This window comes from Pristiophorus japonicus, chromosome 5 (assembly GCF_044704955.1).
Source record: "Pristiophorus japonicus isolate sPriJap1 chromosome 5, sPriJap1.hap1, whole genome shotgun sequence".
Lineage (NCBI taxonomy): Eukaryota > Metazoa > Chordata > Chondrichthyes > Pristiophoridae > Pristiophorus > Pristiophorus japonicus.
The window spans coordinates 294,132,811-294,152,531 of NC_091981.1; the positions used below are offsets into that span (position 1 = coordinate 294,132,811).

At 46.7% G+C, this 19,721-nt stretch overlaps 1 protein-coding gene across 1 annotated transcript in view; it reads right to left on the bottom strand.

Annotated features, from left to right (window-relative positions):
• The window catches only part of LOC139264173 (PH domain-containing protein DDB_G0287875-like), a 174,817-nt gene extending 155,338 nt beyond the window's left edge, over positions 1-19,479 (bottom strand). The window contains exons 1-3 of the mRNA XM_070880257.1: positions 19,401-19,479; positions 19,172-19,303; positions 16,892-16,924 (exon numbers count right to left, since the gene is read on the bottom strand). Coding sequence (XP_070736358.1) covers positions 16,892-16,924; positions 19,172-19,274 — 136 coding nt within the window. The 5' untranslated portion in view covers positions 19,275-19,303; positions 19,401-19,479. The remainder of the gene's footprint in view (positions 1-16,891; positions 16,925-19,171; positions 19,304-19,400) is intronic.
• Between the last annotated feature and the right edge of the window lie 242 nt (positions 19,480-19,721).

Here is a 19,721-nt window from a genome sequence, read left to right on the forward strand (position 1 = left end):
CACAGCTAGAGTTCTGCGTGCAATTCTGGTCACCATATTACAGGAAAGATGTGATTGCTCTAGCAAGGCTAGAGAGGAGATTTACAAGGATGTTGCCTGGACTGGAGAATTTTAGCTATGAGGAAAGATTGGATAGGGTGGCTTTGTTTTATTTAAAACAGAGAAGGCAGACGGGAAATTTAATTAAGGCGTATAAAATTATGAGGGGTCCAGATAGAATGATAGGAAGGACTTATTTCCCTTAGCAAGGAGGTCAATTACCAGAGGGCATAGATTTATAGTAATTGATAGAAGGATCAAAGGGGAGTTGGGGAAGAAATGTCTTCACCCAGAGGGTGGTGGGTTTGGAACTCACTGCCTGAAAGGGTGGTAGAGGCAGAAACCCTCACCACATTTACAAAGCACGTGTAGGTTATGTCACTTCAAGTGAATATCCAAGGCTGCGGAGCAAGAACTGGAATGTGGGATTAGTCTGGATAGCTCTTTGTCGGCCAGCACAGACACAATCGGCTTGATTTTCGGCTTATTTGTGCCTATGTTTGTGCCCCAGAAGGGCGGTAAGTGATGTTTCTAGGCATAACGTCGGGCGTCCAGCTTCTACCGCTCGGTGGCAAATTCGGCTCACGGTCTGCGGTGGCACAAAAACTTACCGCCCCGCCCGCTAGTTTCACTGAGATCATGAAGTCAAATCGTCTCATCGTGCAACACTCCACTAGCGCCCCAGATGCAAATTAATTTAACACCTTCCCCAGGAAACGACTGAAGGCTATAGCCTGCCTGTTTAAAAGCCTGCCTGTTAAAAGTAGCCTCGGGAGAGGGGCATATTCCAAAGCAGAACTAAGTGAAGTTTTAATTTAAACAGGGAGTTGCATCAAACAGGAAGAGGTTTTTTTTGATGGACATTCAAGTTGGCCAATCAGCGGATGTCGTCACGTAATCTCTAAACAAACAGAGCTGTACATTTGGCTTTTGACCGGGATCAGCTTGTTTGAGGTATAAAACCCATGAGACAAAGAATTTTCTTTCTCTTGAGCTTGGAACAGGAACACCGGAAGGGGGTGTTGAAGACGGTGGCCGAACACGTGGAAGCGAACACGTGGAAGGTATATTTCGGATGGACTGATCACCCATTGAATTATACTGAGCCAGTTTGAGCATAGGTACTGCTGAGAGGATTGTGCATAACCAATTAACATTGGAGCATATGCGAATTTTAAGGTTTTAATTGTGTCAAACGGGGAATTTGTAGCTACAGTTTTTCGTTTTAAATTTGTATGCGGTAGTATTGAACTCGGAACTTAGTCATTTTTAATCTTTTTAATAAAAGTCCATTGTATTGGAAAATCTCGGTGTTCTTATAAGTCTTGGGGCTAGACTTTCCCGAGAGCCCTTCAACGCCCGATTGCCCACCCAGAAAAACCACTAACGTTTTGTAAGTAACACTGGCAAAAATTTCCACTTTTAAATTAAAAATAATCGCCCGGCAAGAAAATGGATCTTGCACCATTATTCTTGACGGTTTTCTCGACGGTTAAGGGGAAACTAAGTAAAACGGGCAATTTTTAAAAAATTTAGTCCGAGGCTGCGGTCGGGCCGAGGGAGGGGGAGAACTTAAAAAAAAATGCCACTAAAAAAAGGTTAAACATTCCCAAGGCACTTTTACACCTAATCGCCGTTTTACAATTTAAAAAAAAATAAAGAACCTTTAACTTGCCTTTCTTTGCAGAGTACTTACCTACCACCCTGTTTAAACAGCTTTCACAGGGCGGTACTCTCGGTGATCTGGACGGGCTTCCGTTGAGACCCAACTTACGCCCCTGGCGATTTTCTCGGCGATGTACATCGGTGGTTTGGTCCCGGGGGGCGTTTTCAAATTTGGGTGATACCATTGAAAAACATAGGGGGAACTTTCACCGGGCGGAAAAACAGCTGTACTACCGCGAACCCGCCGAAAATGAAAAGAAAGTTTAGCCCTTGATGTTCGAAACCCGTAGGAAGAAATCCTACAGACTGTAAAACCAGGGTGCAGCAGGCACTATTGGCAGCGTTTTTAAATGGAGGGATGAGGATCCTACATCGCAGGTCACATTGACTGCAATGATTGTGCACGTCATGTTGCATGAAGCTCCAACTTGCAAACGGTACTTTTAACTGCCATTACAGTGCCCTTACAAAGTGAGTGAGAAACGTTAATGGGGGCATTACTAGTTCGCCAGCGTAACATGCTCTATGCTATTGCCAGGTGGCGTCAAGCTAGAAAAATTACTCTTGGCCATGTCGTCCCATGGAAGAGGAGAGGCTGAAGACTTCTGGGAAGGAGACCCCCCACAGTTTTACAGGCACCAACGCTCCGATCTCCAGCTCGCTGATGAGCAGTGTGTGAAAAGGCTGCGCTTCCGAAAGGAAGTGCTGACAGAGATATGGCATCTCCTACAGGTAGACCAATGCCTGGACCATTCTGGAGGCAGCCTTCAATACTCCCCTCAACAGGTATTCGAATTCAATGTGATGTGCTGCATGTTACACAACTTGGCCATCATGAGGGGCCAGGCATTGCCAGCGGGGATTGCATGCCCACCTCAGGAGGAGGAGGGGGAGGAGGATGACAAAGAGGAGCCTGGCAAGGTCCCCATTGGATAGCCACACTATCCACAGGGGAGGCAGCGTGGAGATGCTGCCGGACCAAGAATCGCTCATCGCCAGCTCATAATGGACCGGCTCTCCTAAATGAAGGAAACTGAGGGATGGAGCTAATACTGGACACGCTATGTGCCCCCATAAAGGCACATCTCCGGTGAACGTTGGAATGATGCACAAGATACCAAATGATGAGTCAGAAATTTTAATGCAACAAAGTCACAAACTCCCACTACCAAAAAAAACCCATCCAATATACAACGTTATGTTGCAGGGCACTAAACAACAATGAAGTTCCTTAAATCAATAAAACTTTTTTAACGCCACGATTTGCGGCTCAGGCGCAATAACTTCCTTCTGTAACGCCTGATTTTGCACCCCCGACCATGAAACCTCATTTTTTGCTGATTTTTGCAGACAAGGGCGCAAACTTTTACCAAGCGGTACCAGGATCACCCCACCGCCATTACCGCACCGAAATCTCAAAAGCTGAAAATCTTGCCCCAAGGGTCGAATGGCTTCTTTCTATGGCGTAAATTTCTACGATTCTGTGGTTCCTGTCTCCATATATGTATACATACACCCCACCAGTCTGTCTAACATAAAAACTTACAGCGCAGAAGGAGGCCATTTCAGCCCATCGTGTCCACGTCGGCCAACAAAGAGCCACACGGCCCTCGGTCAGCAGCCATGAAGGTTACATATAAACCTATGAACAATGGTGGAAAGGTAAAAAGCACCCAGCCCAACCAGTCCACTCCACACAACTGCGACACCCCTTGTGCTGAAACATTCTACGCTCCACCCCAACCAGAGCCATGTGATCTCCTGGGAGAGGCAAAAAATAGATAAAATCCCAGACCAATTAGGGGAAAAGAAATCTGGGAAAATTCCTCCCCGACCCATCCAGACGATCGAAACTAGTCCAGGAGATCACCCTGACCATATTCGATTCCTTGCAGTACTTACCATCATAACTGCGCAGCCAACAAGAGGTTATCCAATCTAATCCCAATTATCAGCTCTAGGTTCATAACACTGCAGGTTACGGCACTTCAAGTGCCCATCCAAGCACCTTTTAAATGTGGTGAGGAGGACGCTCCATAGACCCTCGCGGTTGACAGTGTCAAAGGCCTTTGTAAGGTTGAAGAAGGCCATGTATAAGGCCATGCATTTTTCCTGTAGCTGTCGCGCTGCAAAAATCATGCCTGTTGTGCCCCGTAGGGGACGAAATCCACACTGTGAATCCAGGAGGAGCTCCTGGGCCACGGGAAGAAGTCGGTTGAGGAGGACTCTAGCGACGACTTTCCCAGTGGCTGATAGCACGGAGATTCCTCTTTAGTTGCCGCAGTCAGACTTGTCCCCTTTTTTAAAGGTGGTCACGATCACTGCATCTCTGAGATCTCCCGGCATGCTCTCCTCCCTCCAGATGAGAGAGATGAGGTTGTGTATTCGCGCCAGCGGTGCCTCTCCGTCATACTTCAATGCCTCAGCAGGGATTCCGTCCACACCCATCGCCTTGTTGTTTTTAAGCTGTCTTATGGCTTTTTCTACCTTGTGCAGTGTTAGGCTCAGTGTTGAGGTGGTGGCGGGTAGCATGCTGCAGGATGGAGTCGAGAACACTTGCGTCAAAGGCAGAGTCTCAATTGAGGAGATTTTCGAAGTGCTCCTTCCAGCGGGAACTGACTGCTTTGGTGACCTTGATGAATGTTTCCCCATTCTTGGCCAGCAGTGGGGTGGGGCCTTGGATGTTTGGCCCATAGATGGCCTTGACTGCGATGAAGAATCCTCGCACATCATGCTTGTTGGCCAGCTGCTGTATCTCCTGTGCTTTCTCCATCAATTACACACATTAACAATTTAAATGAAGGAATTGAGTGTAATATCTCCAAGTTTACAGGTGACACTAAACTGAGTGGTGGTGTGAGCTGTGAGGAGGACATAGAAACATAGAAACATAGAAAATAGGTGCAGGAGCAGGCCATTCAGCCCTTCTAGCCTGCACCGCCATTCAATGAGTCCATGGCTGAACATGCAACTTCAGTGCCCTCTTCCTGCTTTCTCGCCATACCCCTTGATCCCCCTAGTAGTAAGGACTTCATCTAACTCCCTTTTGAATATATTTAGTGAATTGGCCTCAACTATTTTCTGTGGTAGAGAATTCCACAGGTTCACCACTCTCTGGGTGAAGAAGTTTCTCCTCATCTCGGTCCTAAATGGCTTACCCCTTATCCTCAGACTGTGACCCCTGGTTCTGGACTTCCCCAACATTGGGAACATTCTTCCTGCATCTAACCTGTCTAAACCCGTCAGAATTTTAAACGTTTCTATGAGGTCCCCTCTCATTCTTCTGAACTCCAGTGAATACAAGCCCAGTTGATCCAGTCTTTCTTGATAGGTCAGTCCCACCATCCCGGGAATCAGTCTGGTCAATCTTCGCTGCACTCCCTCAATAGCAAGAATGTCCTTCCTCAAGTTAGGAGACCAAAATTGTACACAATACTCCAGGTGTGGCCTCACCAAGGCCCTGTACAAATGTAGCAATACCTCCCTGCCCCTGTACTCAAATCCCCTCGCTATGAAGGCCAACATGCCATTTGCTTTCTTAACCGCCTGCTGTACCTGCATGCCAACCTTCAATGACTGATGTACCATGACACCCAGGTCTCGTTGCCCCTCCTCTTTTCCTTATCTGTCACCATTCAGATAATAGTCTGTCTCTGTTTTTACCACCAAAGTGGATAACCTCACATTTATCCACATTATACTTCATCTGCCATGCATTTGCCCACTCACCTAACCTATCCAAGTCACTCTGCAGCCTCATAGCATCCTCCTCGCAGCTCACACTGCCACCCAACTTAGTGTCATCCGCAAATTTGGAGATACTACATTTAATCCCCTCGTCTAAATCATTAATGTACAATGTAAACAGCTGGGGCCCCAGCACAGAACCTTGCGGTACCCCACTAGTCACTGCCTGCCATTCTGAAAAGTACCCATTTACTCCTACTCTTTGCTTCCTGTCTGCCAACCAGTTCTCAATCCACATCAGCACACTACCCCAAATCCCATGTGCTTTAACTTTGCACATTAATCTCTTGTGTGGGACCTTGTCGAAAGCCTTCTGAAAGTCTAAATATACCGCATCAACTGGTTCTCCCTTGTCCACTTTACTGGAAACATCCTCAAAAAATTCCAGAAGATTTGTCAAGCATGATTTCCCTTTCACAAATCCATGCTGACTTGGACCTAACATGTCACCTTTTTCCAAATGCGCTGCTATGACATCCTTAATAATTGATACCATCATTTTACCCACTACTGAGGTCAGGCTGACTGGTCTATAATTCCCTGTTTTCTCTCTCCCTCCTTTTTTAAAAAGTGGGGTTTCATTGGCTACCCTCCACTCCATAGGAACTGATCCAGAGTCAATGGAATGTTGGAAAATGACTGTCAATGCATCCGCTATTTCCAAGGCCACCTCCTTAAGTACTCTGGGATGCAGTCCATCAGGCCCTGGGGATTTATCGGCCTTCAATCCCATCAATTTCCCCAACATAATTTCCTGACTAATAAAGATTTCCCTCAGTTTCTCCTCCTTACTAGACCCTCTGACCCCTTTTATATCCGGAAGGTTGTTTGTGTCCTCCTTAGTGAATACCGAACCAAAGTACTTGTTCAATTGGTCTGCCATTTCTTTGTTCCGCGTTATGACTTCCCCTGATTCTGACTGCAGGGGACCTACGTTTGTCTTTACTAACCTTTTTCTCTTTACATATCTATAGAAACTTTTGCAATCCGCCTTAATGTTCTCTGCAAGCTTCTTCTCGTACTCCATTTTCCCTGCCCTAATCAACCCCTTTGTCCTCCTCTGCTGAGTTCTAAATTTCTCCCAGTCCCCGGGTTCGCTGCTATTTCTGGCCAATTTGTATGCCACTTCCTTGGCTTTAATACTATCCCTGATTTCCCTTGATAGCCACGGTTGAGCCACCTTCCCTTTTTTATTTTTACGCCAGACAGGAATGTACAATTGTTGTAGTTCATCCATGCGGTCTCTAAATGTCTGCCATTGCCCATCCACAGTCAACCCCTTAAGTATCATTCGCCAATCTATCCTAGCTAATTCACGCCTCATACCTTCAAAGTTACCCTTCTTTAAGTTCTGGACCATGGTCTCTGAATTAACTGTTTCATTCTCCATCCTAATGCAGAATTCCACCATATTATGGTCACTCTTCCCCAAGGGGCCTCGCATAATGAGATTGCTAATTAATCCTCTCTCATTACACAACACCCAGTCTAAGATGGCCTCCCCCCCCTCGACATATTGGTCGAGAAAACCATCCCTCATGCACTCCAGGAAATCTTCCTCCACCATATTACTTCCAGTTTGGCTAGCCCAATCTATGTGCATATTAAAGTCACCCATTATAACTGCTGCACCTTTATTGCATGCACCCCTAATTGCACCCCTAATTTCCTGTTTGATGCCCTCCCCAACATCACTACTACTGTTTGGAGGTCTGTACACAACTCCCACTAACGTTTTTTGCCCTTTGGTGTTCTGCAGCTCTACCCATATAGATTCCACATCATCCAAGCTAATGTCTTTCCTAACTATTACATTAATCTCATCTTTAACCAGCAATGCTACCCCACCTCCTTTTCCTTTTATTCTATCCTTCCTGAATGTTGAATACCCCTGGATGTTGAGTTCCCAGCCCTGATCATCCTGGAGCTGTAATCCCAATCACATCATATTTGTTAACATCTATTTGCACAGTTAATTCATCCACCTTATTACGGAAACTCCTTGCATTAAGACACAAAGCCTTCAGGCTTGTTTTTTTAACACCCTTTGTCCTTTTAGAATTTTGCTGTACAGTGGCCCTTTTTGTTCTTTGCCTTGGGTTTCTCTGCCCTCCACTTTTCCTCATCTCCTTTCTGTCTTTTGCTTTTGCCTCCTTTTTGTTTCCCTCTGTCTCCCTGCATTGGTTCCCATCCCCCTGCCATATTAGTTTAACTCCTCCCCAACAGCACTAGCAAACACTCCCCCTAGGACATTGGTTCCGATCCTGCCCAGGTGCAGACTGTCCGGTTTGTACTGGTCCCACCTCCCCCAGAACCGGTTCCAATGCCCCAGGAATTTGAATCCCTCCTTGCTGCACCACTGCTCAAGCCACGTATTCATCTGCGCTATCCTGCGATTCCTACTCTGACTAGCATGTGGCACTGGTAGCAATCCCGAGATTACTACTTTTGAGGTCCTACTTTTTAATTTAGCTCCAAGCTCCTTAAATTCGTTTCGTAGGACCTCATCCCTTTTTTTACCTATGTCGTTGGTACCAATGTGCACCATGACAACTGGCTGTTCTCCCTCCCTTTTTAGAATGTCCTGCACCCGTTCCGAGACATCCTTGACCCTTACACCGGGGAGGCAACATACCATCCTGGAGTCTCGGTTGCGGCCGCAGAAATGCCTATCTATTCCCCTCACCATTGAATCCCCTATCACTATCGCTCTCCCACTCTTTTTTCTGCCCTCCTGTGCAATGCTAAGAGGCTGCAGGGTGACTTGGACAGGTTAGGTGAGTGGGCAAATGCATGGCAGATGCAGTATAATGTGGATAAATGTGAGGTTATCCATTTTGGGGGCAAAAACATGAAGCCAGAATATTATCTGAATGGTGGCAGATTAGGAAAAGGGGAGGTGCAACGAGATCTGGGTGTCATGGTTCAGCAGTCATTGAAAGTTGGCATGCAGGTACAGCAGGCGGTGAAGAAGACAAATGGTATGTTGGCCTTCATAGCTCGGGGGTTTGAGTCTAGGAGCAGAGAGGTCTTACTGCAGTTGTACAGGGCCTTGGTGAGGCCTCACCTGGAATATTGTGTTCAGCTTTGGTCTCCTAATCTGAGGAAGGACGTTCTTGCTATTGAGGGAGTGCAGCGAAGGTTCACCAGATTGATTCCAGGGATGGCTGGATTGCCATATGAGGAGAGACTGGATCAACTGGGCCTGTATTCACTGGAGTTTAGAAGGATGAAAGAGGATCTCATATAAACGTATAAGATTCTGACGGGACTGGACAGGTTAGATGCAGGAAGAATGTTCCCGATGTTGGGGAAGTCCAGAACCAGGGGACATAGTCTTAGGATAAGGGGTAGGCCATTTAGGACTGAGATGAGGAGAAACTTCTTCACTCAGAGAGTGGTGAACCTGTGGAATTCCCTGCCGCAGAGAGTTGTTGATGCCAGTTCATTGGATATATTCAAGAGGGAGTTAGATGTGGCCCTTACGGCTAAAGAGATCAAGGAGTATGGAGAGAAAGCAGGAAAGGGTTACTGAGGGAATAATCAGCCAAGGTCTTATTGAATGGTGGTGCAGGCTCGAATGGCCGAATGGCCTACTCCTGCACCTATTTTCTATGTTTCTGTGTTTCTATGTTTCTATCCACCACCTGTTCTTTAGGTCTCGGGTTTTTTGTTGGACCTCAGCCTTGAGCTGTCTGTAATGCGGCTTTGCTGTTCCCATGTTGGATTGTTGTTTAAGGCTCAGAAATACCCTGAGCTTGAGCTAGGTCCGTTTCGGATGCCCCCAAAAGTTCAGCATCATCCTCCGCCTGCTCCACGATGACATGCAGGCCGTGATCCTCACCAACAGATCCATCACAGACTCAATCCACGTCCGGACCGGGGTCAAACAGGACTGCGTCATCGCCCCAACCCTCTTCTCAATCTTTCTCGCCGCCATGCTCCACCTCACAGTCAACAAGCTTCCTGCTGGAGTGGAACCAGTGGGAACCTGTTCAACCTACGCCATCTCCAGGCCAGATCCAAGACCATCCCAACCTCTGTCGTCGAGCTACAGTACGCGGACGATGCCTGCGTCTGCGCACATACAGAAGCTGCACTCCAGGACATAGTCGAGGTATTTACTGAAGCGTACGAAAGCATGGACCTTACGCTAAACATCCATAAGACAAAGGTCCTCCACCAGTTTGTCCTCACCGCACAGCAGTGCGTCCCAGTCATCAAGATCCACAGCGCGGCCCTGGACAAAGTGGACCACTTCCCATATCTCGAGAGCCTCCTATCAACAAGAGCAGGCATCGACAATGAGATCCAACACGGCCTCCGGTGCGCCAGTGCAGCCTTCGGCCGCCTGAGGAACAGAGTGTTTGAAGACCTAGCCCTCAAAACTGCCACCAAGCTCATGGTCTACAGGCTGTAGTAATACCTGCTCTCTTGTATGGCTCAGAGACATGGACCATGTACAGTAGACACCTTAAGTTGCTGGAGAAATATCACCAGCGATGTCTCCGCAGGATCCTACAAATCCCCTGGGAGGACAGGCGCACCAACATCAGCATCCTCATTCAGGCTAACATCCCCAGCATTGAAGCACTGACCATACCCGATCAGCTCCGCTGGGCAGGCCACATAGTCCGCATGCCAGACACGAGACTCCCAAAGCAAGTGCTCTACTCGGAACTCCTTCATGGCAAACGAGCCAAAGGTGGGCAGCGGAAACGCTACAAGGACACCCTCAAAGCCTCCCTGATAAAGTACAACATCCCCACTGACACCTGGGAGTCCCTGGCCCAAGACTGCCCTAAGTGGAGGAAATGCATCCGAGAGGACGCTGAGCACCTCGAGAGCATGCAGAAATCAAGCGCAGGCAGCGGAAAGAGCGTGCGGCAAACCAGACCCACCCACCCCTCCCCCACCTGTGACAGAATCTGTGGCTCTCGTAATGGACTGTTCAGCAACCAAAGAACTCACTTCAGGAATGGAAGCAAGTCTTCCTCGATCCCGAGGGACTGCCTATGATGATGATGATGAAATGTGGTGAGTGTTTCTGCATTCACCATCCTTCCAGGCAGCGAGTTCCAGACCCCCACAACCCTCTGCGTGAAGAAGCCCCCCCCCTCAAATCTCTTCTGAACCTTCCACCAACCACCTTAAAACTATGCCCCCTCGTAATAGACCCTTCCACCAATGGAAATAGACCCTTGCTATCAACTATATACAGTCTCCTCTCAACCTCCTCTGTTCCAATGAGAACAAACCCAGCCTATCCAATCTGTCCTCATAGCTAAGGTTCTCCATTCCAGGCAGCATCCTAGTAAATCTCCTTTGCACCCTCTCTAGTGCAATCATGTCCTTCCTATAATACGGCGACCAGAACTGCGTGCAGTACTCCAGCTGTGGCCTAACCAGAGTATTATACAATTTAAGCATAACCTCCCTGCTCTTGTATTCTATGCAGGATGGGTGGCTCCCATTGAAATCCACGGTGGCCACGTCTGCGGTAAGTGTCTGCAGCTTGAGGAACTTCAGCTCCGCATTGATGAGCTGGAGTCCGAGCTGCAGACACTGCGACACATCAGGGAGGGGGAGAGTTACCTGAACACTGTTCCAGGAGGTCGTCACACCTCTTGGGTTAACTAACTCAGATTTGGCTAGCGGTCAAGGACAGGAGGATATGACTACAAGCGAGGCAGGTAGGGGGATCCAGGAGGTAGTGATGGAGGAGCCTTAGCACTTGCTCTTGTCCAACAGGTATGAGGCTCTTACCCCCTGTGTGGACGAGTGCAGGGATTGCAGGGAGGTTGAGCAAACTGACCACAGCACCGTGGTACAGAAGGTCATTCAAGCGGGGGGAGTAAAAAGAAACATTGTAGTAGTAGGGGATGGTATCATTCTCTGCAGCCGTGAGCGTGAGCATGATGATGATGATGATGATTATTAGGGGGATAGATACAGTTCTCTGCAGCCGTGAGCGTGAGTCCAGAAGGCTGTGTTGCCTGCCCAGTGCCAGGGTTAATAACATCTCCTCTGGGCTACAGAGGAATTTGGAGCAGGAAGGGGAAGATCCAGTTGTCGTGGTCCACATGAGTACCAATGACGTAGATAGGACAGACAAGAAGGTTCTGCTGAGGGATTATGAGCAGCAAGGGGCCAAATTAAAAAGCAGAACCACAAAGTAATAATCTCTGGATTACTACCCGAGCCACGAGCAAATTCACACAGGTTAAATAAGATCAGTGAGCTAAACTTGTGGCTCAAAGACTGGTGTGGGAGAAATGGGTTTTGGTTGTTGGGGCACTGGCACCAGTACTGGGGTAAGAGGGAGCTGGTCCGTCGGAACGTGCTGGGGCGAGGGTCCTGGCGAAATGAATAACTAGGGCTGCAGGGAGAACTTTAAACTAATTAGTGGGGGTGGGGCAGAAACCTAAAAGCTCAAAGAACAAGGTGAAGGCAATAGAGCAGGGTAGCATTGGGGGAAACGAAAACCAGAGTGTGACAGGAAGGGACAGAATGTATAAACATAAGAGTGTATCAGAAACTGGGGCCACAGCAGGAGAAAATAGTAAACAAACACATTTAAAAGCTCTTTATCTGAATGCACGCAGCATTCGTAGCAAATTAGATGAGCTGTCGACACAAATAGTTAAAAATGGGTATGATCTGATAGCCATAACAGAGACCTGGTTGCAAGGTGACCAAGGCTGGGAACTAAATATTCAGGGGTACTTGACAATTCAGAAGGACAGATAGAAAGGAAAATGAGGTGGGGTAGTTCTGTTGATAAAGGATTGAATCACTGCAATTGTGAGAAATGATATTGGCTCAAATGATCAGGATGTTGAAACAGTTTGGGTGGAGATAAGGAATAATAAGAGGAAAAAGTCACTGGTGGGCGAAGTCTATAGGCCCCCAACAATAGCAAATCTGTTGGTCGGAGTATAAGCCAGGAAATAGTGGGGGCTTGTAAAAGGGAACAGCAATAATCATGGGTGATTTTAACCTCCATATTGATTGGACAAATCAAATTGGTCAGGGTAGCCTTGAGGAGGAGTTCATAGAGTGCGTAAGGGACGGGTTCCTTGAGCAGTACCAGGGAGAAGGCTATCTTAGATGTGGTCCTGTGTAATGAGACAGGATTAATAAACAATCTCCTAGTAAAGGATCCTTTTGGAACGAGTGACCATAGCATGGTTAAATTTCAAATTCAGAAGGAGGGCGAGAAAGTTGGATCTCAAACTAGCTTAAATAAAGGAGACTACAAAAGGTATAAGGGCAGAGTTGGCTAAAATGGACTGGGAAAATAGATTAAAGTGTAGGACTGTTGATGAATAATGGCGTACATTTAAGTAAATATTTCATAACTCTCAAGAAAAATATATTCCAATGAGGAGGAAAGGTGTAAAAGAAAACATAGCCATCCGTGGCTAACTAAAGAAATAAAGGATGGTATCCAATTTAAAAACAAGGGCATACAAAGTGGCCAAAACTAGTAGGAGGACAGAAGATTGGGAAGCTTTTAAAAGCCAGCAAAGAATGACTAAAAAAATGATTAAGAAAGGGAAGATAGACTATGGGCTCAATTTTCCCCAGTGATTTGCGCCATTTTTTTTGAGCAGGCTGCTTTTTTTGGCCTGTTAAAAAACTAGTTTCCCCAATCAATTTGCACCAGCGTAACTCAGTTAGTTACGATTATTTTAGCTTCCTTTTTTTTCAGCAAAAGGGGACGTAACTTGCCACCCGCGCCAATTCTGGCCATTTAGACAAGTTTGGCCAGCTGAGAGTTACTCCAGTTCTGCTTAGGCCAGCATATGTGGCCTCTGCAGAAAAACCTTCTGGAGAGTTAAAGAAATCGGCGCAGGTAAGGAAATCGGCGCAGGTAAGGAAATCGGCACAGGTAAGGAAATTGGCGCAGGTAAGGAAATCGGCGCAGGTAAGGAAATCGGCGCAGGGAAGGAAATTGGCGCAGGGAAGGAAATTGGCGCAGGTAAGGAAATCGGCGCAGGTAAGGAAATCGGCGCAGGTAAGGAAATCGGCGCAGGGAAGGAAATTGGCGCAGGTAAGTTCAGCAGATGCCTGGACAGCAGCAGCAGGAAAGGTAAGAGGGGGAGAGAGGTGGCGGGGGAGGGGGGGGGGGAAGAGAGAGATGGGAGGAGGGAGAGAGGTTGGAGGGAAGCCTTTCAGGTGTAGTTAGGTGTGGGGACCGGGAGAGAGGAGGCCATTCTGCCTGGGATGGGACGGGGGAGCAGACCGGGAGGCCAGTTGGCCTGGGCTAGGGGCGGGGGGACTAGCTGGGAGGCCACTTGGCCTGGGCTAGGGGCGGGAGAGCGCACCGGCAAGCCCTTCGGCCTGGACTTGAGGCGGGGGAGCAGGAGTGCCTTTAATAATTGGAGGTAAGTTGGACCCTGGAAGTCATCAGAAAAGCCGGTTTTCAGCGCGCAATGCGCATGCGCTGAAAACCAGCTTTTCCGATCTGTCGACAGATCCTCCGCAGATCGGGAGCGAGGACACTTGCTTGGACAAGATTGCAGGATTTACGCATATCTTGCCCAGCAAATGTCCTCAAAATTCTTGCGCCTAATAAAAGCAGGCATATAGCCTACTTTTACAGGCGCAAGTATTTAAAAATACACAAAAACATTTTAAAATAAAGTTATAAAAACACATTTTATTGTTAAAATCCCTCCCCACTACGGTAAGCTTATGTTAAAGCATAATTAAAAAAACTTTTTTAAAAATCGGATACATTTTTTTTTATGACATTAATAACTTTAATTTAAATGAATCTTAAAATATGTAGTGTTTATTTTCTATTTTTTATTATAGTGTTGGGGGTTTCTCATTCATAGTAATGGAAACTCCAACTTACGGAGTTCCCATTATTATGAATGAGAGAATACTGCACCTTGATTTGCTGCCCAGAGCCATGTGACTCCAGCTCCAGCTTACAGACGTCCCTACGAGCACGTGCTGCGACGCGCAGGGAGTGAAGGCCTCAGGACCGAGATCTCGAGCGGGTGCAGCAGCTTCAGGTAAGTGCGCATTTTTTTTCCTTTTTTCAGTAGTTTGCCCGCGGGAAGACCTCGACCGGGATTTCTGCCCCAATGTGCTGGGAGCTTTGCAGCCACAGCCCGCATTGTGTCCCTGGTTACCGTGGCAATCGGGGGATCTTTATGGTGCGGATCAAGGCTCCACCCCCAAAACTAAAGGACAGGTTAGGCCACGCCAAAATGAAGAAATCCAACGGGGAAACTTAGAACATTTTTTTTTGCCGTACTTGGGCCCAAAAAAACGGGCATAACTCTTCAAATACGCCAAAAAAAAAGCTTTGGGGAAAATTGAGCCCATAGAAAGTAAACTAGCAGAAAATATCAAAACAGATAGCAAGAGTTTCTACAGGTATATAAAAAGGAAAAGAGTGGCTAAAGTAAATGTTGATCCCTTAGAGGACGAGACCGGAGAATTAGTGATGGGGAATATGGAGATGGCAGAAACTCTGAACAAATATTTTGTATCAGTCTTTACGGTAGAGGACACCAACAGTGGATAGTCAAGGGGCTATAGGGGGGAGGAGGAACTTAACACAATCACTAAGGAGGTTGTACTCAGTAAGATAATGGGACTAAAGGCAGATAAATCCCCTGGACCTGATGGCTTGCATCCTAGGGTCTTAAGAGAAGTAGCGGCAGGGATACTAGATGCATTGGTTGTAATTTATCAAAATTCCTTGGATTCTGGGGAGGTCTCAGCAGATTGGAAAACCGCAAATGTAACACCCCTATTTAAAAAAGGAGGCAGACAAAAAGCAGGAAACTATAGACCAGTTAGCCTAACATCTGTGGTTGGGAAAATGTTGGAGTCCATTATTAAAGAAGCAGTAGTAGGACATTTGGAAAAACGAAATTCAGCCAGGCAGAGTCAGCATGGATTTATGAAGGGGATGTCATGTTTGACAAATTTGCTCAAATTCTTTGAGGATGTAATGAACAGGATGGATAAAGGGGACCCAGTGGATGTGATGTATTTGGACTTCCAGAAGGCATTGGACAAGATGCCACATAAAAGATTACTGCACAAGATAAAAGTTCACAGGGTTGGGGATAATATATTAGCATGGACAGAGGTTTGGCTAACTAACAGAAAACAGAGAGTTGGGATAAATGGTTCATTCTCAGGTTGGCAATCAGTAACTAGTGGGGTGCTGCAGGGATCAGTGCTGGGACCCCAACTATTTATAATTTATATTAATGACTTGAATGAAGGGACCGTGTGTAACGTAGCGGACAACCGAATCGCGCAACTGACCTCCCGCCTGCCGAGCTGCGATATTAATGCGGGCGGGAGTCGGCGGCAGAATGTAGGTGGACTGCTGGCTGGAGGCTGATCTGTCCACGACGGTCCGTAGGAAGATGGGGGAAAAAAAAGGTTAGTTGACTTTTGTAATTTTTTTCTTTATAGGGACTTACCTGGATGGGGTCCCCTGAAGGTCTTCAGATGGTTTAAAAAAATGTTTTTATGCTTTTGCTTTTTAGCTCTTCGACCCTCCGTGGGCCCAGACTCCATCCTTGGTGGCACTTGGGCGGCAAGCGCCTTTGCCGCCGAGAATGAGAGCTCCCGTCAGCTGCCGCACAGATTGGCACCATAAGTCGCTCATTTACCGTGTGCCGACCTTAGAGGGATCTCTCCGATGAAAACCCTGGTCAAAGTACCCTCAGGTACCTCGGCACCCATCGGCGGTCCTTTGGGCAGGCGGAGGCCTTCATCAAATTCGGGCCGAGTGTTGGCAGGCTATTCACTTGTGGGCACCCATCTCAACTCCTTCAGCATGGTGTGCACCCATTTCCGATAGTGTTCACTGGATAACTATCAGAGACAAATCAGAGATTCATAAAATGATACAGCATAGAAGGAGACTATTCAGCCTATCGTGCTGGCTCTTTGGAAGAGCTATCCAATTAGTCCCATTCCCTAATATAGAAACAGAAATTGCTGGCAATACTTAGCACATCAGGCAACATCTGTGGAGAGAGAAACAGAGTTAATGTTTCAGGCCACCGACCTTTCATCATATTTACCTGACAAGTTTCTCTCTCCACAGATGCTGCCTGACCTGCTGAGTATTTCAAAGCATTTACTGTTTTTAATCCCAGCTTCTCTAGTCTCTCCACGTAACTAAAGTCCTGCATCCCTAGTACCACTCCAGTATATCTCCTGTACATGCTCATAAGCCCTTGACATCCTTCTAAGGCTTTGACATCCTCAGTGCGCGAGCATTGAGTCTGCCTGTAACACCTCCACCATTGTCCTACTTGGGATCATCTTAAATTAGAGACTGGAAATCAAACCCAGGACCTTTCTAGTCAGTTGAGCTCAGGTGCTCATTGGACGAGAATGGCTAAAACACAATTTATGTCCATTTACAACATTCAGTTACAGTGCTTACCTCGATGGCGTTGTGCTTCGTCAAGAAGCGCAGCTGTGGAAAAAAATGGAAGATCTCAGTTACAGCTTTGGACATCAAAATACTAACTAATTGCTGAAAGTAACCAATACAAAAGCACAATATTATTAAATGAGTCCTTATACATTGTTAGCAACTTTTCAAGGATTACACAAGAGCACAAATTTCTGTTGTTTCTTTTAGATGATCCCTTAAACCCAGGCTCTATCTGCTCCCTCAGGTGGACATAAGAGATCCATTGGCACTATTCGAAGAACAGAGGTGTTCACCCAGTGTGATGATCAATATTTATCCCTCAGTAAAACAGATTATCTGACCATTTATCTCATTGCTGTTTCAGAGAATCATAGAAATTCACGGCACTGAAAGAGGCCATTCGGCCAATTGTGTCTCTGGCAGTCGAAAAAGAGCTACCCAGCCTAATCCCACTTCCCAGCTCTTGGTCTGCAGCCTTGCAGGTTACGGCACTTCAAGTGCATATTCCAGTACTTTTTAAATGTTATGAGGGTTTCTGCCTCTACCACCTTTTCAGGCAGTAAGTTCCAGATCCCCACCATCCTCTGGGTGAAAATGTTGCTGTTCAACTGCCAAGCGGTCTGTGCATGCGCGCTGCGTGTTCCACACAGGAGCGAGTTCGTTTATAAAAAAAAAAAAAATTTAAAGCTGGGAAGAGAGATGGGTTGTGAAGAAAGCCAGGAATATTTTAAAAAGGCTTTGAAGGGAACGGGTTGGTGAGAAAGCCGGGAAAATTCAAAAAGCCGGGAAGAGAGCGGGCTAGTCAGAAAGCGAGAAAAACTTTTTTTTAAATCGTGAAGGGAGCAGGCGGGTGAGAAAGCCGGGAAAATTTTAAAAAGCTGGGAAGGGTGTGGGCTAGTCAGAAAGCCGAGAAGGGACAAAACAAAGTATCCAATCATTAACACATTGCTGTTTGTGGGAGCCTGCTGTGCGCAAATTGGCTGCCGCGTTTCCCACATTACAACAGTGATTACATTCCAAAAGTACTTCATTGGCTGTAAAGCGCTTTGAGACGTCCGGTGGTCGTGAAAGGCGCTATATAAATCCATGTTTTTCTTTCACCAAGACATAAAACTGATTGTTTGGTCATTTATCTCATTCCTGTTCATGAGGCCTTGCCATGCGCAAATTGGCTGCCAAAACATTGACTGCACTTCAAAACAAAAGTACTTCATTGGCTGTAAAGCACTTTGGGTCATCCCAAAATCATGAAAGATGCTATATAAATGCAAGTTCTTTCTTTAAAAGTTGATGATGAAACAGATGGAACATTAAAAAGGCTCTGAATTCAAAAGATTCTAGATGGTCCAATGAATTGGCTCACCTGCTCCTCTTGCTAAGGGTGGGTAGATGAGGCTATTTGCACGGATGCAGAGGCCCCGAAGTTCTATGGGACACGATCCAGCTGGTGCCCTCTGACGCTGACCCCTGCTGGAGCGGTGGGGTCAGTGGGAGGGCACTATCATCTGCATGGAGCCAGTGGGCACAAGCGCCACCCACCTGCCCCACCCTCCCGGGAATTGACACAGCCACCCACCCGAATAGGAAGTTGCTGAACCTTTCCGAAGTTCCCTGCCGTTTTACTGCTCCGACTAGCCCGTGTAAGTGGGGCCAACTCTAAAATTTACCTGAAGGGGCCTCCCAAATCTGTCACCTCCACCATCTCGAAGGACAAGGGCAACAAGCACATGGGAAAATCATTGCATCCAAGTTCCCCTGCAAGTCACACACCATCCTGACTTGGAAGTATATAGCCGTTCCTTCATTGTCACTGGGTCAAAATTCTGGAACTCCCTCCCTATCTGCATTGTGGGAGTATCTTCACCACACGGACTGTAGCGGTTCGGTTCAAGAAGGCGACCCATCACCACCTTCTCAAGGGCAACTAGGGATGGACAGTAAATGCTGACCTTGATATTGACGCTCATATCCTATGAATTTTTTTTTAATGCGCCCTTATAGAAGGGCTTCACCTCACTCGGCACACAGACCTCCCCCGATATACCAGATGCCCATTCATTGCCAGGACCAGAAACTCCTGTTTTAGATAATATCTCCTTCCGCTGTAAAGGGCAGATGGAATGGAATATCAGACATGGCTTTGACCCATCATAACTGGCTCTCCCCCCAATTCCTCGGAGATTCCGTTGAAATGACGGCAGGAAGCCAATAGAACTTCCGGGGCTGTGCTGTGTGGTATATTTGGTCCAATCCAGTAGAATCAGCTTTTCCCATCCAACAACTTACTTTCCATTTCATCCACATCACCAGCTGTCGCGCATCCTTTGAGTTTTCTTTTGTAGTCTATTTTATACAATTCCTCATTGCGTATCGGCTGTCTGTATATCATGTCTCTTTTGCCTTGGGGTAATCTACTAACTGGTGAAGTCAAACAGAGAGTATCACTAGATTTTGCAAAAACAAGTCAGCCACATATTTTCCAGAATCAGATTAGTTGCACAATTTTTGTACTTACTCCTTTTTATGCCTCCTAAGACATACGGTGCTGTGGGAAGAGAATGCAAGCAATCAGTCCAGGTCTCACACACCAACCAATTTAAATACCATTTATTTTTTGAAAGAAGGAATAAATCAGTTGAAACTTCCATGATGCAGGATGAACACCATGGTTGGAAAGGGTAGAGAAGAGGACAAAATAAATCACAAAGAATTGATAAGGTAACATCAAGATACAGCCAGTAGATTATAGGATTGTCGGAGGAAGGGAAGACCAAAGGAGGTGAGAGATTCCAGGTTCTGGGAAAGAATGAGTTTGAGCAGGAACATAAGAACAAAA